At 39.5% G+C, this 23,405-nt stretch overlaps 1 protein-coding gene across 2 annotated transcripts in view; it reads right to left on the bottom strand.

Annotated features, from left to right (window-relative positions):
• Positions 1 to 2,221: 2,221 nt before the first annotated feature.
• CACNG7 (calcium voltage-gated channel auxiliary subunit gamma 7) overlaps positions 2,222 to 23,405 on the bottom strand; it is a 228,265-nt gene continuing 207,081 nt past the window's right edge. For both annotated transcript variants that reach the window (XM_075328787.1, XM_075328788.1), the window contains 2 exons: positions 14,617 to 14,762; positions 2,222 to 11,430 (listed from right to left, as the gene is read on the bottom strand). In XM_075328787.1, the coding sequence (XP_075184902.1) occupies positions 11,173 to 11,430; positions 14,617 to 14,762 (404 nt within the window). In that variant the 3' untranslated portion in view covers positions 2,222 to 11,172. The remainder of the gene's footprint in view (positions 11,431 to 14,616; positions 14,763 to 23,405) is intronic.

The following is a 23,405-nucleotide window of genomic DNA, read 5'->3' as shown; positions in this document are numbered from 1 at the left end:
AGGGGAAGAAAAGTCCTCTGAGAGCCATGTCCACATTGTCAGTGGACAGACACGTGTGCTTATCTGCCAGCAGACCCACAGCAGCACTGAAGACAGGTTCAGAGAGAACGCTGGCTGCAGGACACGACAAGATCCCCAAGACGTACGTGGCGAGCTCAGGCAATTTATCAAGATTGGAAGCCAAGAATGAGCAGGGCTCAAGTTGCACATTATTGGAATCGATGTTTCCTTGCATATACTCATATATCTGTGTGTCCTCCTCTTTTTCCTTGTCCAGCTCTTTTGTTTTCGCATGAGTATATGTCCTTGTCACTTTCCCATGTGTTGTGAGTTGTTTGTGACCTTTTGGACACCTTTGAGGGTGTTTTCTAGGTGTTTTTCTGTGTTTGTGATTGCCTGCCATTGTTTCCTATGCAGTTCGAGTTCGGTTCGTCGAACGTTCGACGAACCGAACTCGAACGGGAGGTCCGTTCGGCGAACCAACCTCGAGCCGAACCGCGACCGGTTCGCTCATCTCTAGTATTTACTTTAATGGAGTCTTCTCTTTACTGTTGACTTAGAGACAGATACACCTACTTCACTGAGAGTGTTCTGGACTTCAGTTGATGTTGTGAACGGGTTCTTCTTCACCAAAGAAAGTATGCGGCGATCATCCACCACTGTTGTCATCCGTGGACGCCCAGGCCTTTTTGAGTTCCCAAGCTCACCAGTCAATTCCTTTTTTCTCAGAATGTACCCGACTGTTGATTTTGCTACTCCAGGCATGTCTGCTATCTCTCTAATGGATTTTTTCTTTTTTTTCAGCCTCAGGATGTTCTGCTTCACCTCAATTGAGAGTTCCTTAGACCGCATGTTGTCTGGTCACAGCAACAGCTTCCAAATGCAAAACTACACACCTGTAATCAGAGTCCCTTGTCCAATTACTTTTGGTCCCTTGAAAAAGAGGAGGCTATGCATTACAGAGCTATGATTCCTAAACCCTTTCTCCGATTTGGATGTGAAAACTCTCATATTGCAGCTGGGAGTGTGCACTTTCAGCCCATATTATATATATAATTGTATTTCTGAATATGTTTTTGTAAACAGCTAAAATAACAAAACTTGTGTCACTGTCCAAATATTTCTGGACCTAACTGTATATATATGAAATAGTCAAGATAATTGCGTATAAGTGAAGGTGTTCTCACCTTTGAAGCAGTAGTGGATGATGAGATATGGAGCCTGAAAGTTAAAAGTTCAAAACATTGTTAACCTCATCAGTGTATGTGTGCTTGCTTTAGAAGGTGACTTTACTTTCAAGTAAACATTATTTCTAACCATTATATTACTTGCATTCTGCATATTCACCAGTTTTCTCCTCTGTAGGCTTTATACCTTAATTGTTAATTGACTTTAAGCTGGTAGGAGAAGATAGGCTGCTTTGGTGTCCAATACACAGCAGATCACACACTGATTGATTCCTATTAGTGATGAGCAAACCTGAACAATAATGTTCGGTGTTGATACCAAACATGGACTTTACAGAAAAATCGGTTTTCGAGTTTGAGTGCTTTACTTATGCAATCACTTGATCGAGCATCGTTCTGCTTGGATACGTTTGATGCTCGGCCTAATGCAAGCCCCTTGAAGTGTTTGAATGGCTCTCACTGGGGGTAAAAACAACATTATCGGATGTTGTGTATACAAAATAACAATACTCTGTTTATGGCTGGCTGTATGTGGCTGGAGAGCCAAACTACCCAATCAGTGACTTCCAATCAATTTCAGGCCAAGTCCGGGTCCCAAACTGAACTTTATATAATTTTATATAAAGCCCAGCTGAACCCACCAAACCCAAGCTTCATCTCTAATTCCTATTTAACACAGAGAGAAGCAGCAGTATCATGGATGAGATTACACAAGAGTACAGCGCAGTACAGATGAGTATACAGCTCTGGACATGAGGTAAAAGTCCTTTTAGAAAACTCAGCACAGTCTTTCTGTGTCTCCATTTGCCTGTTTTCTTACTCTGCTCCTCAGTCTTTATGACCCTCGCCCACATCCATAGAATATAATAGGCTGTATAGTCTTGCACCTCACTGTGGTGGCAGTCCCTCTTTCTTGAGAAAACAGAAGTGAGACTGTTCTTTTTTCAGAGAGGATCACAAGGAGGCAAATGAGACAAAGGTAGCGGGAAGAAGTGTCTTATAAGTGGAGAAAGAAGCCAAATTCACTGATAAAATAAAGTACAAAGTTTCTTATGTTTATATGTATTATTGATTTATGCAACATTTGTGAAAGTATAGTTCCCTTTTAAGTAAAAATTAACATCCTTGTTCACATTTAGAAACAACAAACAGGTACATTGGTATAGCTAGTCCTGCTGTCCGCTAGAAGGTGTACACAATCATACTCATTCTAGAAAATACTCTCAGAGATAAATACATCAGCATCACTGCACAAATATCTTTACTTGTTTGGTACAAGGTATCAGTCGAGATTTCATGCAGTTGTGCTCACACCATATATGAATGTATCTACTTTTCTTAGCTAAGAGTAGGACTTGTTTGCCCCTTATGAACATGAATGAGGGTTATTCTGCATCAAACAGATATCTTGAAAATGACAAAGTATTGACACAAAAAATGTATTAACGACCTAAGATATATAGATGTCCTAGGTCACTTCCATTCCTTTAATGTGGGCTCCAGCAGAGAGCCTGCATTATTGCTTGCACATGTTAACTGATCTAATTAGCAGAGATGTTCAGCTAACAGGAAAGGGTGGATCATAGATCCACCCGAGCCTGTTAACCCTTTAGATCGCGCTGACAAACTCTGACAACATGATCTAACGATCTCCAGGGGATCACGTTCCCTGCCATCAGCGGCCCCATGACACAATCATGGCGCTCCAATGGGTTGCCATGATGTCTGACGTCCTGTGAATGCTGCTACAGCAATGTATGCTACAGCATACACAGGAGAACAGCATTTCTTCTGTTCAGAGTGAAATGGATAGTACAGGCATAAATTCCCCTAAGGGGACTAGTAAAATCAATAAGAAATGTAAAAAAAGGTTTTAAAGGTATGAAAAAAAAAGTTCAAATCACTCCCCTTTTGCTCCATTAAAAATTAAACAATAAAAAAACAACATATTTGGTATTGTCGCACTCAGGAATGCTCAATCTATGAAAATATAAGATAAATTAATCTGATTGGTAACCGGCGTAGTGAGAAAAAATGATAAATGGCAGAATTACGTTTTATTGGTGGCCGCAACATTGCATTAAATGCAATAACAGGTGATCAAAACAGCGCTTCTACCCAAAAATGGGATTATTAATTAATTAAAAACATCAGCTCAAGACTCAATAAATAAGACTGCACATAGATCCAGATCCAGAAAATGAGAACATTACGGTTCTCGGAAAATGGAGATAAAAGCACAATTCTTTTGTTTTTACAAACTTTTGAAATTTTGTTAAAACTTACATAAAGTAAAACTATACATGTTTTGTATCTGTGAACCCGTACTGGCCTGGGGAATCATACTGCCTGGTCAGTTGTAGGCTATGTTCACACACAGCATTTTTTATGAGTGCATCTTGAATGCATCTTTTTCCTGTAATCTCAGAAATACCAGCTTGTGGCCCAAAAACCACATGACATTTTGCTGCGTTTTTGTTAATTCATTTTTTAAAGGAGAAACAAAACATGATAGAATAGGATAATTGATAGATAGCTAGAACAGATAGATAGAGAATAGAGAGCTAATAGATAGATAATAGATAATAAGTAGATAGATAATAGAAAGATAACAGATAATAGATAGATAACATAATAGATAATAGATAGATAACAGATAATAGAAAGATAATAGAAAGAACATATAGAATAGATAGAAAGAGATAACAGAATAGCTTGATAGAGGAATAGCTAGCTTTACCAGCTGTTTTTTATTTTTTTGTTAAAAAACTGACGTGGAGTCCCCCCTATTTTTCAGATTCAGCACAGGAACAGCAGCAGCTGCAGGCTGGAACCCTCAGCTGTCTGCTGCACCCTGGCTGGTTATGAAAACTTGAGGGAATCCCATGCTTTTTTTTTACATTATTTGGTTTATTTAAAAAAAAACATGACTTTGGGTCCTCCCTCCCCCCCCCTGATTTTTTAAAACTAGCCAAGGTACAGCAGAAAACTGGGGGCTGATATTATTAGGGTGGGAAGGGCCACCATTATTTGGCCCTTTTCAACCTAACAATAGCAGCCCACATACACCCCAGAAGTGGCGCATCCATAAGATACACCAATTCTGGCGCTGGGCCTGGCTCTTCCTGTTGCCCTGGTGCAGTGGCAATCAGGGTAATAAGGAGTTAATAACAGCCCATAGCTGCTACTAAGCCCTAGCTTTGTGATGGCAGGCGTCTATGAGACACCCCCCATCACTAATCTGTAAGTAAAAGTAAATAAACACAAACACCCAAAAAATCCTTGCTTTGAAATAAAAGACAAAAAAGCACCCTACTTCACCACTTTATTAACCCCCTAAACACATCTCCAAGTCCGATGTAATCCACAGGAGGTCCCACGATGCTTCCAGCTCTGCTACATCTGACAATCACAGCGAGAAGCCATAGAACAAGACTACCTGCTGTTAGCTCCATCCAGCAATTGAAGTGAGTCATGCTATAAGCGGTGACATCACTCAGGTTATCTGCAGCCACAGCTGTAACAACAAATCACTGAGTGAATGAAGTGAGCTGAGTGATCAACGGAACAAAACTCAGGTGATTTGCTGTCACAGGTGGAGGCCGTGGCCATACTGTGGCCTAACCTGAGTGATGTCACCGCTGAGCATGCGGCTCACTTCAATTGCGACCTGAACTTCACAGTGGGCAGTCTTTTTCTATGGCACTTGCTTGTGTGATCCGCTGGATTTTCGTTACTTTGTATCTGCTATTATCCCCTTGTGCCTGGGATTTCCGTGGAGGGTCAGCTGGTCTACTCTTCAGACTTACACACCAGAGCGGTGAGCTGGAACACGTTTCTTTTTGCAGTCTTTTTCTATGGCACTTGCTGTGAGCTTCACATATATAGCAGTGCTGGAAGCATCGTGGGACTTCGTGTGGTTTACGTCTGACCTGGAGGGTTGTGTTGGGGTTAAAAAAGTGGTGAAAGAGAGTGCTAATCTAGGACTTAGTGGCAGCTATGGGCTGCCATTAACTCCTTATTACCCCAATTGCCACCGCATCAGGGCAGTCGGGATTAACTGGGTAAAGTCCTGAGACTGTCGCATCTAATGGATGCGGCAATTATGGCCGGCTGCTGGCTGTTATTTTTAGGCTGGGTCCCAATAACATGGATATCTCCAGCCTGAGAATATCAGCCCTCAGCTGTGAGGCTTTATCTTGGCTGGGTATCAAAATTGGGGGGACCACACATCGTTTTTTTTAATTATTTATTTATTGTATTATATGATATAGACCCGCCCATCGGCGGCTGTGATTGGTTGCAGTCAGACAGCTGTCACTCAGCATGGTGGCGCGTCTGACTGCAACCAATCACAGCCACCGGTGGGTGAGGGAAGCAGTGCATATTCTATGAAGCTAATGAGTGGCTCGGGAGCAGTGTGACAGCCACACCGGTGATTCCGTAAGTATGAAATGCTTGCTCCTACCCCTTTGTGCCAGATTATGGTCCCCATTGATCCTATGGGAACCGGCGTCTAGCCAGGTACCAGGGATCAATCCCCCAGCGACCTTTAGACAGCGGGTGATTGATCCGCCAGTCCTTCGCAATGCAGGGACAAAACACAAAAAGAATTGACATAGTGCATCTTGTCCGCACCTTCAAAAACACAGCCAAGATGAAGCCAAAAATATGCACTGTGCGGACAGCAAAATAGAAATCTCATAGACTTTTCTGGGAGAAAGAAAAGCACTTTTTAGATGCATCTTTTTGACGTCAATAATCCACCAAAAATGCAGTAAAATATGCAGCGTGTGAACATAGCCTTACCATATAGTCAACATAGTAAATAAAAACCCCAACTACCATGCAATTACACTTTTTTGTAATTTCACTGCACTTGAGGTTTTTTTTCCTGTTTCCCAGTACAATATGGGACAGAATGAATGGTGTCCTTAAAATCTACAATTTGTCCCACAAAAAACAAGCCCTCATATGGCTATATTTGATGGAAAAATAACAATGTTATGGCTCTTGGAAGGAGGGAAGGAAAAAACAAAGATGAAAAACAAAGTTGCTGGGTAGTGAAGGGTTTTAATGGTAGAGCCCTCATGTCACTGTCAGCAGGTGGGTCGAAGCTTCTGGGGATCCACTTGAAAGACTAGTACACAGCGCAGATCAGTCCCTGGCTATTAAAAGTATGTTATTAGCTGAAATGCCGAAGAGTTTCGGAGAGAAACCTTCTTGGCTTTGATCATACAGCCAGCTTTTGATAAATGTTGCTTCATGTTACAGCTGACAGGTTCTCTTCAACCTATATTTTTATGAAGTTGCAAACTCTGTTAAGTAGTTTGATTCAGAGAACAGAAATGGAAAACAAGAACCATCGTCAATTCATAGGAAAACAAGAACCATTGTCAATTCATATTAGCTTACCAAGCAGAAAATCTGTTGATAACTTCTCATTTACTAAATTGTTGGATATATAAGATATTTGCATTCAAATCTGCCAAATACATTTATTGCCCCTAGGATCAGTGGTGGCATATTATTGCTGCAAGAGGTAAGCATTGGGGCCCAAAAGGTAAGAGTCCTATTTCTAACTCAAAAGCAGGTGGAATTATACATTAGTTATTGAATTTATTGGCGTTATTGTATTTAAAAGGAACCGTATACCAATTTTGCACAGGGGCCCTTTTCTCGCTGTGTCTGCCAGTGCATAGAATGTAAAAACATATTATACAGAGCACATATTCACTTTATATGTTTACCTAGAAGTAAATTATTCAGTATGTCTTACAAGTTAGATAAGGTGGTGAAAACTATAAGACATTTGGTAATAGACATCATATTTCAGAAAAATGCAATAGCCCCTAGGTGTCATTATCTTTATCATACTCAATCAAGACTCTTCAATATGTTTATAGTGGAGTGGAGTGAAAATTTGTACAGAGTTCTTGGTACAGAATGAGTTTTATTTATGATACAAAACATAATCAGATTCAGGTTCCTGAGAACAGCCATTTTTAAATGTACCAGCCGTACTAATCACAAATTTGTCTGTCTGAGTAGCCTCAGGCCAAGACTATGGAACCTGATGTGTTATCACCATAAATGCTAATAGAGTAACATTAGCTATTACACTTCTGGGCATCATTCATCATTCACAATATTTTGTCCACCTACTATATACTTCTGGATTGATTGTTTACTTGTTAAATAAACATCTATCATTGACAAAAGAGCACAGGGGTTTGGTTAGTGCCCATTACGGTTCCTCTTCAGTTCCATATGAAAAATGAAATCTGTACAAAGACATATGGTGGATGCAATAAGCTTAGCTAAATTACATCCTAAGCTTCATTGTTATGTCAGTTCTGTGGTATGCTTTGTTGAAAAGTGTCAGCTGATACAAAAAAGTTCAATATTTTAATTTCTGAACAAGCAATGTAAACTATGTATGGTATTATCTGTAAAGTGTACTATTTAAAATGTAGGGCTTGGATTACCTTAGAACCCAGTTAGAACTACATGGGAATTTATATGGCATTTTTATCACCCTCTTCTCTGCTAATGGCGGAGGCAGGGTTTCAGCTTCACATGCATGCATAGCAGCTACCACCTATTAAATCCTTCAAAGAACCAAATATTTTGCACATTCTTAACTCCAAGTAAAATTTCTTCTAAACGTTTTAACAAGATAAGACAGAACCATAAAACAAGTTGAAAATGATAGAGCCGTTATCAAAATAAAAATGAAGCAATCTGTTTGGTCAGTTAGAGGTATACATTATATATTACATATATTCTCTCTTTTTAGTGGGTATAGCTTTTTCCTTTTATATTTCTATTCATTCTTTTAAGAAATAATAGGTTATGAAAGCTCAGCTGTAACCTAAACTATAGCAAAAATATAATCCTTAATTAGTAAGGAGAAAAGTATCTTATCAATAATGGTATATCCAGAAATCTTTATGGATCGTCTGTTGAAATTAAATTTTGGCAATGTTTGGCATTCAAGTAGTTAATAAGATTGCCTACTAAAAACAAGAATGGTTCTTTTATCTTGTTAAAGCTTGTGAGGTTACAGAAGGGTGTCCCAAGTTTAGGAACCTTTTTACCAGAACAAAGAGCCACTGCATATTGGGTAATGTGAACTACTAAATTTCCTCTTGAGCAAAAAAAGCAAAACAGCAAGCCTCCAGGGATCAGCTTACAGTTAAAATAACTGTACTGGTTATTCAACCTCTGTGCGTATGAATAAAGCATACCTCCAGTGAAAATGGACATTTCTGCATTCATAGGTTATTAACAGGACCTTGATAAAGGACCTTGAATAATCTCCACTGTGAATCAGGTCACATTACTCTTGCTGTTACAGTCAAAGCTGAGCAGAGGCTGCTGTAATTACAGGACTTCTGCAAGTCACTGTTTGGGATACATATCCTAAAACGTTTTAATCATTTAAGGTATGAATTAATCACGTACATATTGCAGGTACATCTTATTCACATGTCTATTTGACTGTGACTACTGTGCTATTCGTATGTTTAATGAATTATGTATGGACACAATATGGCTTTTTTCACAAATTGTTTTTTTTTTTTGCAAACTTGGTCAAATTTAGTCTGGTTTGTGGACTAAAATGATATATTTCAATGAATGGGTCCATTACATGAATTGACAATAGTTTCATATTAGTCACATGTCTATTTCAGTACAACTACTGTGCCATCCATATTGTTAATAGATTATGTATGGACACAAAATGGCTTTTTTCACAAATTGTTCATTGTTCTTAAAAAATGCCAACTTGTTCAATTTTGCTCTGGTTTGTGGACTAAAATTATATATTTCAATGAATGGGTTCATGACATGAATTGACAGTAGTTGCATTTTATTCACATGTCTATTTGACTGTGACTACTGTGCTATCCATATTTTTAATGGATTATGTGTGGACACAAAATGGCTTTTTTCACAAATTCTTTTTTTTTCTTAAGCTAGCCTTACACTATTAATGTTAATGTAACCACTTGAATGCCAATCTACTACATGATATCCTTTAGAATCATTATATATATATATATATATATATATATATATATATATATATATATATATATATATATATATATAAATAATATAAAATTTGTAATCCATAATGATTTCCAGACAAAGCATTATTTTATCACTATATCTCATGTTATATTTCTTACATTGCATTGATATATATATCAACTATCTATATACATTTCAGTGCTCTTTAGACACCATTATATTCTGCTCACTGCAGAAACAAAATGTCTTCCGTGGATGAAAGGATATACAATGGGCAAAATGCAAGCCAGGCCTTTCCAAGTCCCTGTGAAAATCACAGCATTAAAATAATTACATCAGTCTATACATTATGTTTCTGTACATTACCAACACTTAAGATTGTGTTGTAGTGATAGTGCAACGTGGGGAAATGCCTTTGACGTGTGTCATCATCGTGCCTTCAACAAATGCTGTCTGTTTTTTGTACATTGCGCAAGGAGGTTTAATTTATGACATTCAGTGTATATTGACTTCTCCACTTTTTAGTGTCAGTCCCCATAAAGGTCTATATGTGAATGTGTTGAACTTTAGAAGATTCTTTGTTGTCTTTTGTGGAAATACAAAAAACAATGTGTTCTAAACTGTTGATTAACAACACTGGAAAGTGATACATAAACTCTATGACCATGACAGGTCTATCAGATGATCAACCTTCTTGGCCTTGGGACCTTCTCAAATATTTGGAGCAATCACATTACAATGCATATTTTGCTTGGTTCCTTGCCCCCCTAAAATTTAAAGATGAGAAACCATGAAATAATGTTTCATTTTTGCGAACAAACAATGAACAGAAAACAACAGCATCTATAAGGCTTCAGATGACAAACTCCAAGATACTCGTGAAAAGGATGGTTAAGGTTTTCCAGTTTGTGGCAATAAAAACTAGATATTCAGTCCATGACAAGCCACAAATCCCCAAAATGTAGCATTATTTTTTTCTTCATTTGCTTCATTGAGAATGAAGTTGCTTTGTTTTCTTCAATACTTTTTTCTTGCTGGAGAGATTTTGCTACAAGCATTTTCTTCTTTTTATGAGTCTGGTTAACATTGGATTATAAACAGCACAGAAAATGTCTTCTGCTTTGTTTTCCCTTCAATCTTCCGTGTAAATCATTGAAGAAATTAGAAATATTTTACATAGTCAAAAGTTTAGTATTGAATATCAATCTCCTTTAAAGTATTAAGAAACTACTTTATAGAAAACAGAAAAAAAAATGTTAAGAAGGAAAGAAAAAAATCTAAATAAATGCAATAAAGCAAAGTATAAAAGATGATAATATGATATGACTACAGTGTATATTTCTGTAGTCTACAAAAACATGAAAACAATAAGGAAATAAAAATCAAATAATCTCTTAAAGGGGTTGTCCACTACTTAACAACCCCTTATTAATGGGCCCAAGGAAGTTAGGAAAAAAAATAAAACCAACCTTATACGTCCAAGATGGCCGCTGCTCCTCCATACTCAGCACGACATCCCCTGCTGGTCTCCTGGCATGAAAAGGCCGTAGAGGTATCAAGTGAGTTCTGCAGCTATCGAGTGGCCGCTGATTGTCTGCAGCATTCACATTTTGTCTCAACCTGTTTGTTTTGTTAGGACAAAATGTGAATTCTGCTGCTGTGTTGATTATGGAGGAGCAACACGAAATTGGCTGTTTTTTATGTTTCGCACCCTCACCTTCCTCCTGGGCTCAATAAGGGGTTGTCCAGTGGTGGACATCCCTTTTTAAATGGTATTTGAGCAGTAAGGTTCCGCAAAATGGGAAGTAAAAGCTCACATTTTAAACTCTGCAATATAATGTCTCTAGTTTAACAGGTCATTCGGTCAAACTATGATGTCTGTATGGCAAGTTTCATAGTAAATTGATGTTTAGATCTTCCAAACAGTTTGCCTTTCACGGCACTTTTAGCAGGGGGATGTTGATATGTGTATGTGGTCTGGGTACTTGATTGCAGGCGGATAGTTCTGAGTCATCTGGATTGACACATCGCTAGAGATTTCTGATGGGCTGCGGCCACGATGCCATACTTCAGGGTGCAGGAACTGACCTGAGTAGTCTGAACAGTCGCTGAGACGAGGACGGTAGAATGCGGGGTGGGGGCGATACATCTCCTCTTCTGCATAACGCTTTGTGAATAAATACACAGACATAACACCAGCTCCCTTAAAAAACAAGAAAACAAAATAATACATTGAATATATTATATTATGAATGCTAAAAGATGCACAGTTATATTTTATCTTATTCCCTTCTATATTTTTAGAGGTCAAAGCTCCATTATGCTTCCACAACAGAAAAACAGAATAATTTAAAAAACTGAGTCATGTATATTCTCCATAGCCAGGATTAGAAGGTTAGTATTTAGCTCTTGTCGATGTGTGTAGGGATCATACCATGGGTGCAACCTGTGAATACGGGCTGAAGTGATTGTATGACTGTGGAAAAAGAAGCGCAATAGGGTCTTACCCCAATAGGGAAGGGGTTAAATAATATGGTTGAACTCACCTATAGAAGTTGTGACAGTCACAACTCCTATAAAAGCATGTAAACTCCAGGTCAAGGCTGCAGTCCCCGAATTGGCTGATAGCAGAGAGTAATAGAGATGGGTTTTCAACACCGCGCCAATGACCAAGGACGGTTGGAATATAGAATTAATGTTGCTTTTTTTTCATGCTCAGGTCAACGCGTTTCAGGAGACTCAGCTCCTTTCATCAGGACAAACAGGCAAAAGAACATGTTCTTTTGCCTGTTTCTCCTGATGAAGGGAGCTGAAAGAGACAGAGAGATATAGACACAGACAGAGTAAGAGGCAGACAGAGACAGACAGAGAAAGAGAGAGAGACAGACAAAGAGACAGAGACAGACACATACAGACAGGCAAAGACAGGGAAAAAGACAGAGAGAGACGGACAGTCAAAGAGACAGAGGCAGACAGATACAGACAGGGAAAGAGACAGGCACAAACAGACAGGGAAACAGACAGACAGAGAAAGAGACAGACAGGGAAATAGACAGACAGAGAAAGAGACAGACAGAGAAAGAGACAGACAGACAGGGAAAGAGACAAAAACAAGCAGACAGACAAGAAAAGAGACAAGGAAAGAGACAGAGACAGGCAAAGAGACAGGGAAATAGACAGAGAAATAGACAGATGGGGAAAGAGACAGACCTAGAACGACACAGAGGGGAAAGAGACAGACCTGGAAAGAGATAAACGGGGAAAGAGACAGCCGGGGAAACAGACTGACAGACACAGAGCTAGAGAAAGACATACATAGACAGACACAGAAATAGAGACAGAAAGACAGACATAGTGATAGAGTCAGACAGACACAGATAGAGAGAGAGAGAGAGAAAAAGACAAAGAGAGACACAGAGATAGATAGAGAGTGACAAAGAGATAGAAAGAGACAGAAAAACAGACACAGACAGACATGGATAGAAACAGAGACACACATGGATAGAGACAGACACCCAGACAGACAGGGAAAGAGACAGAAAGAGACAGACAGAAAGAGACAGACAGAAATAGACAGACAGAAAGAGACATAGACATATACAGACAGACAGAGACTGGGAGAGAGTTACTATCCCGGGCAATGCCCGGGTACTACAGCTAGTGTATATATTTTTAATAATAATAATAATAATAATAATGTTTTTTATATCTATAGCGCTAACCTATTTTGCAGCACTTTACAATTCAACAGGAAGGATTTGAATTTTGGTCTCTTATGAATGTGGGCAGGGAAATTATAGGATGATGCATACTTTATATGGTGAGGTTTGCTTTTTTCCCCAACATGAAACCCTCTATAGAGGTTGCTGTGGTGGCTGTAGTCTTGGTGCCTGCAGCAGTCTGTTGAAGTGTCTTCCTTCCCTGGTGTGTTGTTCAAGTGCAGCGGTGGGACTAGTGATCCTTACCTGACCACTCACTAGCCAGAACTATTGTAGTGTCACTCAGTGCTTCAGATTTCTGTTTGGCAACAGGTGAAGAACCTGTATAGGGACTGGCTAGGAGTACAGGGCACAGCGACAGGTAAGTGGAGGAGCTGTCCATCTTCCCTCCCACTAGTCCTAGAGCCCCCCATTGTTAGAGTGTCTCTGATGTATCCCTAGTTTGTTGTGATGTAACCTCTGTTGTTGTGTTTTTGGCTCACGTCAGACCTTTTCCAAGTCCATGTTGTGACAAAACCTTTGTAAATCTTGATTGTTTGAAAATCTACCCAATTTGTTTACTGCAACTAGAATTTTACTGTAAATGCTTATACACACTGCCATATTATTTCTCTCTAAGCCACAATACAGCACCTATAACAAGTCTGTCAGTTCATGTTGTACAGCCATATACCTCATATAAAAGCATATAGAGACTTTTCTTGTTGAATTCCTAGTAAATCTCATAGAATAATATTGTGGCATGGTCTTCATTTCAGATTTTAAAGCAATATTCTAGGAAGGAGCCCCTCCATAAATTGGTGGCATATGACGTAGAATGAGGCGTTATACCTGAAGGGACTCTAAAGGCCAGTCTCTACTATGTGAATGATATCTAATTTTGAAATTCAGCTTGTATACCTCATTTTACAACCTTAGAACTTATAATGTACTACAACCTATTTATATATGTGTGATTATAATGTATACAGTATATGTGCAGTACATCTAATCTCCGTTGGTGGGTAAACCTCGTATTCTCTTGCTATGCAGTTTAGTTACTAGTAGGTTTTCGCCATCTAATCTGAGCTAAGCCAAATAAAGAGACACATATCCTTTTTGCAGCCTTGTGTCACTTACTGGGCTACTTGTTGTAGTTTTGATAAAATTATTGTTTTGTCAGCATGAGAATATTATTACAAGACTAATAAACCTGCTGCTATTTAGTCCTCAATATTCATCAGCTCTGTATAACCCCGCTCCCACCACTGATTGGCAGCTTTCTGCCTATGCAGAGTGTACACAGAGAACTGCCAATCAGTGGTGTGGGTGACCATGTAGTGCTCCATATTCATGAGCTCTGTATAACCTTATCCTCCCCACTGAATGGTAGATTCTGCAAATGCACAGTGTACACCGAAAGCTGTCAATCAGTGGTGGGGTTGGGTTGTACAGCGCTCAGCATTCAGCCAATTGGTATATCTGCAATAAAAACAATGATTTTTTTTTTTTTTTTGCAAGACTACAGCAAGCAACCCAGTAAGTACCATAATATATTGCTTGCATCAAGGTCTCTGTCCCTACATCATGCTGCTTGTTGGATGGGGTAGCAAAAACCTGGTGACATATTCCCTTTAAATCATATTGTATCAGTTTTTACCATATGCATTAAGAAAATAATGGTGACAAACCTCTTTAAGAAGGAACGAGGAGGCTGCAAAAGCAAAAGACCACCCATATCGGTAATGAAAGTACTGTTCAGAGCTACTGGGCCTGTTCATAACTTCATCATTGATACTGGAGATATAAAGAACCAAACCTACCACAAGGGAAAGGCCTGAAATACAATGAGGACAATGTTAACATCAATGGAATAATTGCCATTTACTATTCATAAAAGCATAAAGGTTGTTAAAATTCATTAAGAAAATAACCTAATTTATTTGGTACATTTAGTTAAAATTTACGTAAAAATGCAATACTTATTAACCCCATAGACATTAGAGAAAAGCCAGCCAATTAGCCCTCCAGTGCTGTATTAGGACTTCATTTGGACTATCATAGTACCATGGCTGAGAATTGTAGCATGTGCATACATTTTAGGGTTTTGGTGCACCTCCACTTACCGGCTGGTCTGTACTTTTTTTCGGCTAGTTGCTCCCCGACTGCTGCTACTTACCAGTCAAGGAGGGTTTTGTGGACATCTTCAACTTTGATGGTGGTGTCAGGATCTGTGCAGACTACAGATTCTGGCAGTCTGCCTGCTAACTTCTCTGTCTATGATCAGCACAGGGAGACTCGGGCATCAATCCAAAGGCAGGCTAGAAAGAGTGGCCCCTATCTCTGCTGGGCTGCTTGTTAATCTTCTTTGATCACATGCTGTGGGGGAGCCAGTCACATTCCCTGCCCTCCTATATATGCTGGCTGGATATTTCCATTAATGCCAGCTATTGCTAGTCTATACTTGTTTGGGGAGTTGGTGTGATCCAGACTTCTTGGTGGTACTTATTGTTGTGAGCAGTTGTGGTGTTAATCATTATTGTCCTTTTTGTTGCTATCTTACTTTTCTTACTTCTTTCTTATGGATAGATAGATAAAAGGTATCTATTTTCTATCTCTTATCTATCCATCTATTAATCTATTTTCTCTGTATACTCTATTATCTATCCACACACATACACACACTGCATATGCATACCAGCCTGTCTCATCTTCAGCTTTAATGTGTAGAGTGAAAGAAGGAAAGGGGTTAATCTGTGTGGAGCAAGAGGACGATCAATGGAAGATGAATTTGTGATTTTATAATTCAACGCGTTTCGGAGAATTATACTTCCTCTTCAAGAAACAAAAATCACTGATGTACATAATAAAATCCCAAATTCATCTTCAATTGATTGTCTTCTTGCTTCACACGGCAGCACAAATTAACCCCTTTCCTTTAACTCTACACATCAATCTACCATGGGGTCTGCAACAGCCATTGTGTTTTAACCCATGCTCCACATAGTAGTTATTGCTTGCACAACTATCCTAGATGACTGACTCCCTGAAATATGTTTTATTCTTGGTCCATCAGGATAAGACCCTATTAGTTTCTTTCTGTCCTTACCAGCATCACCAATCTTATCCTCTTCAACTTAAGACTACTGCAATTAAGAGGCCTTTGGTCACATGACGTGATCTCACAAAGGTCCTTAAGCAGACTTATGATGAGGATATAAAAGCTGGGGCCCCTAGGAAAGTGGGGGCCTTGTGATATTGCCCAGTTTTCTCTACCTTCTCACTAATACCAGTCCTGTATAACAGCCTGTCTCCTGTTCAGTTCTTTAGACTACTGCAATTAAGAAATTAAGAGACCTTTGGTCACATGATGTGATCTCACAAAGGTCCTTAAGCAGTCTTATCATCAGGATATAAAAGCTGGGGCCCCTAGGAAAGTGGGGGCCTTGTGATATTGCCCAGTTTTCTCTACCTTCTCGCTAATACCAGTCCTGTATAACAGCCTGTCTCCTGTTCAGTTCTTTAGACTACTGCAATTAAGAGACCTTTGGTCACATGACGTGATCTCACAAAGGTCCTTAAGCAGACTTATGATGAGGATATAAAAGCTGGGGCCCCTAGGAAAGTGGGGGCCTTGTGATATTGCCCAGTTTTCTCTACCTTCTCACTAATACCAGTCCTGTATAACAGCCTGTCTCCTGTTCAGTTCTTTAGACTACTGCAATTAAGAAATTAAGAGACCTTTGGTCACATGACGTGATCTCACAAAGGTCCTTAAGCAGTCTTATCATCAGGATATAAAAGCTGGGGCCCCTAGGAAAGTGGGGGCCTTGTGATATTGCCCAGTTTTCTCTACCTTCTCGCTAATACCAGTCCTGTATAACAGCCTGTCTCCTGTTCAGTTCTTTAGACTACTGCAATTAAGAGACCTTTGGTCACATGACGTGATCTCACAAAGACCCTAAAGCAGTCTTATCATCAGGATATAAAAACTGGGGCCCCTAGGAAAGTAGGGGCCTTGTGATATTGTCCAGTTTTCTCTACCTTCTCACTAATACCAGTCCTGTATAACAGCCTGTCTCCTGTTCAGTCCTTAAGAGACCTTTGGTCACATGACGTGATCTCACAAAGGTCCTTAAGCAGTCTTATCATCAGGATAAAAAAGTTGGGGCTCCTAGGAAAGTGAGGGCCTTGTGAATTTGCCCAGTTTTCTCTCCCTTCTCGCTAATGCCAGTCCTGCATAGTAGCCTGTCTCCTGTTCAATTATTTTGGAATCTTGCAAGTACCAGACCTTTGGACACATGACTGTGCAATCATCCAAGTTCCTTAACCCCGGAATACAAATGGTGGGGGCCATGGAGAAATTGCTTGATTTTACTCCCCCTATTGCCATGACTGTAACTACAGTAAGGCTTACTTTTGGAGTAGCTCTTATATTTCAAGCATAGTCCAAAATTCCTGTAAAATCATGCTAGGGCTTATTTTCGGGGAAACACGGTAGGGGCCACATCCCTAGTGAACTTCATAACACAGGTTCAATATAACAGAACCATTTAACTATAGCTTCTGATGGTTGTCATCTGGTAACACTTATCTCCGTAATGTATATAAAGGCAGAAAGGGATATACAGTTTTATTTTAAGTGTTACAAAGAGGAGAATAGAAGGACTTATATAATCAAGGATATATTAGGGGGGTGATAGCTATAAATCTATATACGAATTCTCGTTTCATGTCTCATCGACACAAGGTCTCAAAACATCAAAGGAAATGCAGACTTTTGCTCGTAATTTTGTATACTATGTGTATAAAATCAGTAGAAATACAAGATAACTTTCCATTTATTTACTAAATAGTCAATTAGTATTAGTACAGAGTCATACCCCTTACTATCAGTAAAATGGTAAAAAGCACATGGTAAGATATTGAAATTGCTACAGAAATGCAAAGCTACTTTTGGTACTAAAAATGGAAACAGTTATCTCATCTTCACATAAAGAGAGAAAAACAGCACCAAACACAGGAAGGGATAATATATGCTGTAAGAAATCACACGGCTTCGTGTCATTGTCTAAGTGGGATTGTATAATATTCTGTTCTTTACAATTACAGATGAGCCACTGGAGTTAGTGAATTCTCTCATCTGTGAAATGCTCTTATTCCATATTAAAGAACTGTATTCACATCATTTAATGCAATGGAACCTAGAACACTCATCGGAATTTAGACCTTTATTGAATTAAGTAGAGTAAATCTATTTGTCTAATATGCGCTGTATCCGTATTTAAAAAAATAACATGTAGGCATAGTGATTAAACAATAGGATCGTCGAAAACCATAAAACAAAAGATTACAAGAGCATCTCAATAAATTAAATTATCATCAAAAAGTTAATTTATTTCAGTATTTCAATACAAACAGGGAAACGTATATATTATATAGTCATTGCACACAGAGAGAGTTATTCCTATATATTATATAGAGTCATTACACACAGAGAGATTTATTCCTATATATTATACTAGCTGTACTACCCGGCTTCGCCCGGGTTAATAACTGCTGTTAACAAAATAGAATGTATTAACATTCCCGGGATAGAATGTATAAATAGAATGTATTAACAAAAATGTATTCTGCACACAAAAAACACAAAACAAATAGATAGAAATGTAATTATTAAAAGGCAAAAACTAAGCGAATAGAACCATTTCACAACATATATTTCAACACCACAGATATTCCACACAGATTTAACATCCTATGACCTCACACATATTGAGAATGTCCTTTGTTGCCTATATTAACCAATCAGAGCTCAGATTAATTAACTGTAGCAAAATAGAAGCTAAGCTGTGATTGGTTGCTATTGGCAGCCTGATAAATCTCCAGGCAACAGAAAGCCCTCCCCCTGACAGTATATATTAGCTCACACATACACATATAGACAGGTCATGTGACTGACAGCTGCCGTATTTCCTATGTGGTACATTTGTTGTTCTTGTAGTTTGGCTGCTTATTAATCAGATTTTTATTTTTGAAGGATAATACTAGACTTGTGTGTGTTTTAGGGTGATTATGTGGCGAGGATGGTGTATGTGTGAAAATTGTGCTGAGGGTGGTATATGTGTTCAAGCACGTGGTAGTGTGTGGCGCATTATGTGTGTGTGTTCATATCCCCGAGTGTGGTGAGTATCCCATGTCGGGGCCCCACCTTAGCAAGTGTATGGTATATACTCTTTGGCGCCATCACTCTCATTCTTTAAGTCCCCCTTGTTCACATCTGGCAGCTGTCAATTTGCCCCGAACACTTTTCGTTTCACTTTTTCCCCATTATGTAGATAGGGGCAAAAATTGATTGGTAAATTGGAACGCGCGGGGTTAAAATTTCGCTTCACAACATAGTACCCGGCGCTGTCCGGGATAGTAACTGTCTCTGTTTCTCTCCCATTCTCTGTCTGTCTCCCCCTCTGTATATATCTCTCTCTCTATCTCTTTGTCTGTCTGTCTCTTTCCCTGTCTGTCTCTTTCTCCGTCTGTCTCAATCTCTTTCCCTGTCTGTCTCTCTTTCCCTGTCTGTCACTTTCCCTGTCTGTCACTTTCCCTGTCTTTCACTTTCCCTCTCTTTCCCTGTCTGTCTCTTTCCCTGTCAGTCTGTCTCTTTGTCTGTGACTGTCTCTTTGTGTCTGTCTCTTACCCTGTCTATGTCTGTTTCTTACCCCGTCTGTGTCTGCCTCTTTACCTGTCTGTGTCTGTCTCTTTCCCTGGCTGCATTGTGACATGCCAACATTCCATATAAGGGCGTGGCTGCGCATTCTTCTGAAGTTCTGGCTGCACTGTGGCTCCGAGCTCCATTCGCTTTAATGGAGGCAGGTTTTTTGGTGAATAACTGTAAAGAGCGGGGTTACAATTTTCCCTCAAAACATAGTCTATGACGCTCTCGGGGTCCAGAAGTGTGAGTGTGCAAAATTTTGTGGCTGTAGCTGCGATGGTGTAGATGCCAATCCCGGACATAAACACATACACACACACATACACACACACAGAGTCAGCTTTATATATTAGATAGAGTCATTACACGCAGTGGGATCTATTCCTATACATTATATGGAGTCATTACACACAGAGTGATCTATTCCTATCTAATATATAAAGCTGAATGTGTGTGTGTATGTGCGGGATTGGCATCTGCACCGTCGCAGCTACAGCCACAAAATTTTGCACACTCACACTTCTGGACGCCGAGAGCGTCATAGGCTATGTTTTGAGGGGAAATTTCAACCCTGCTCTTTACAGTTAGTCCCCAAAAAACCTGCCTCCAATAAAGCGAATGGAGCTGGGAGCCACAGTGCAGCCAGAACTTCAGAAGAATGCGCAGCCATGCCCTTATATGGAATGTTGGCGTGTCACAATGCAGCCAGGGAAAGAGACAGACACAGACAGGGTAAGACACAGACATAGACAGGGTAAGAGACAAACACAAAGAGACAGACACAGACAGAAAAACAGACTGACAGGGAAAGAGACAGACAGGGAAAGAGAGGGAAAGAGATAGACACAGGGAAACAAACAGACAGAGAAAGAGACAGACAGGGAAAGTGACAGAGATAGATAGACAGACAGGGAAAGAGATTGAGACAGACGGAGAAAGAGACAGAGACAGATAAAGACAGGGAAAGAGACAGACAGACAAAGAGATAGAGAGAAAGAGAGAGAGAGAGACAGAGAGATATATACAGAGGGGGGGACAGACAGAGAATGGGAGAGAAACAGAGAGACAGTTACTATCCCGGGCAGCACTGGGTGCTATGTTGTGAGGCGAAATTTTAACCCCGCGCGTTCCAATTTACCAATCAATTTTTCCCCTATCTACATAATGGGGAAAAAGTGAACCGAAAAAGTGTTGGGGGCAAATTGACAGCTGCCAGATGTGAACAAGGGGGACTTAAAGAATGAGAGTGATGGCGCCAAAGAGTATATACCGTACAGTTGCTAAGGTGGGGCCCCGACATGGGATACTCACCACACTCGGGGATATGAACACACACACAAAATGCGCCACACACTACCACGTACTTGAACACATATACCACCCTCAGTACACATTTCACACATACACCAACCTTGCCACATAATCGCCCTAAAACACACACAAGTCTGGTATTATCCTTCAAAAATAAAAATCTGATTAATAAGCAGCCAAACTACAAGAACAACAAATGTACCATATAGGAAATACGGCAGCTGTCAGTCACATGACCTGTCTATTTTGTGTATGTGTGAGCTAATATAAACTGTCAGGGGGGAGGGCTTTCTGTTGCCTGGAGAGTTATCAGGCTGCCAATAGCAACCAATCACAGCTTAGCTTTTATTTTTCTACAGTTAATTAATCTGAGCTCTGATTGGTTAATATAGGCAACAATTTAATAATTACATTTCTATCTATTTGTTTTGTGGGTTTTGTGTGCAGAATACATTTTTGTTAAAACATTCTATTTTGTTAACAGCAGTTATTAACCCGGGCGATTCCGGGTAGTACAGCTAGTATATTATATAGAGTCATTACACACAGAGTCATCTATTCTTATACATTATATAGAGTCATTACACACAGAGTGATTTATTCCTATACATTATATAGTCATTACACACAGAGTGACCTATTCCTATATATTATATAGAGTCATTACACACAGAGGGATCTATTCCTATATATTATATAGAGTCATTACACACAGGGGAATCTATTTCAAGTGTTTACTTCTGTTAATGTTGATGATTATGGCTTACAGCCAATGAAAACCCAAAAGTCAATATCTCAAAAAATTAGAATCATTACCACAAAATACATGCAAAGTCTTCCTAAGGGTTTCAAATGGTCCCTTAGTCTGGTTCAGTAGGCTACACAATCATGGGGAAGACTGCTGACTTGACAGATGTCCTGGAGGCAGTCATTGACACACTCCACAAGGAGGGTAAGCCACAAAAGGTCATTGCTAAAGAAGCGGGCTGCTCACAGTGGTGCATCCAAGCATATTAATGGAAAGTTGAGCGGAAGGAAAAAGTGTGGTAGAAAAAGGCGGACAAGCAACCGGGATAACCACAGCCTTGAAAAAATTGTTAAGAAAAGGCCATTCAAAAATTTGGGGGAGATTAACAAGGAGTGGACTGCTGCTGGAGTCAGTGCTTCAAGAGCCACGACACATAGACATAGCCAGGACATGGGCTACAAGTGTCACATTCCTTGTGTCAACCACTCATGACCAATAGACAATGCCAGAAGTGTCTTACCTGGGCCAAGGAGAAAAAGAACTGGATTGTTGCTCAGTGGTCCAAGGTGTTGTTTCCAGATGAAAGTAAATTTTGCATTTCATTTGGGAATTAAGGTCCCAGAGTCTGGAGGAAGAGTGAAGAGGTCACAATCCAAGCTGCTTGAGGTCTAGTGTGCAGTTTCCACAATCAGTGATGGTTTGGGGAGCCATGTCATCTGCTGGTGTAGCTCCACTGTGTTTTATCAAGACCAAAGTCAGTGCAGCCGTCTACCAGGAAATTTTGGAGCACTTCATACTTTCCTCTGCTGAGGCTTTTTGGAGATGGAAATTTTATTTCCCAACAGGACTTGGCACCTGTAAACACTGCCAAAAGTACCAATACCTGGTTTAATAACCACAGTATCACTGTGCTTGACTGGCTAGAAAACTCACCTGACCTAAACCCCATAAAGAATCTATGGGTTATTGTCAAGAGGAAGATAAGGGACCCCAGACCCAACAATGCAGATGAGCTGAAGGCTGCTATTAAAGCAACCTGGGTTTCCATAACACCTCAGCAGTATTACAGGCTGATCACCTCCATGCCACGTCGCATTGATGCAGTAATTCATGCAAAAAGAGCCCCAACCAAGTATTGAGTGCATTTACTGTACAGAAGTTTCAGTAGGCACCAACATTTCTGAGTTTAAAATCATTCTTTCAGTTGGTCTTATGTAGTATTCTAATTTTCCGAGATAATGACTGTTGGGTTTTCATTGGCTGTAAGCCATAGTCATCAACATTATCAGAAATAAACACTTGAAATAGATCGCTCTGTGTGTAATGACTCTATATAATATATAGGAATAGATCCCTCTGTGTGTAATGACTCTATATAATACATAGGAATAGATCCCTTTGTCTGTAATGACTATATAATATATAGGAATAGATCTCTCTGTGTGTATTGACTCTATATAATACATAGGAATATATCCCGCTGTGACTAATGACTCTATATAATATATAGGAATAGATCACTGTGTGTAATGACTCTATATAATATATAGGAATAGATCCCTCTGTGTGTAACGACTCTATATAATATATAGGAATTGATCCCTCTGTGGGTAATGACTCTATATAATACATAGGAATAGATCCCTCTGTGTGTAATGACTCTATATAAAATATAGGAATAGATCTCTCTGTGTGTAATGACTCTATATATG

This window comes from Anomaloglossus baeobatrachus, chromosome 11 (genome assembly GCF_048569485.1).
Source record: "Anomaloglossus baeobatrachus isolate aAnoBae1 chromosome 11, aAnoBae1.hap1, whole genome shotgun sequence".
NCBI lineage: Eukaryota > Metazoa > Chordata > Amphibia > Anura > Aromobatidae > Anomaloglossus > Anomaloglossus baeobatrachus.
This window is presented reverse-complemented; position numbering and strand designations above follow the sequence as displayed.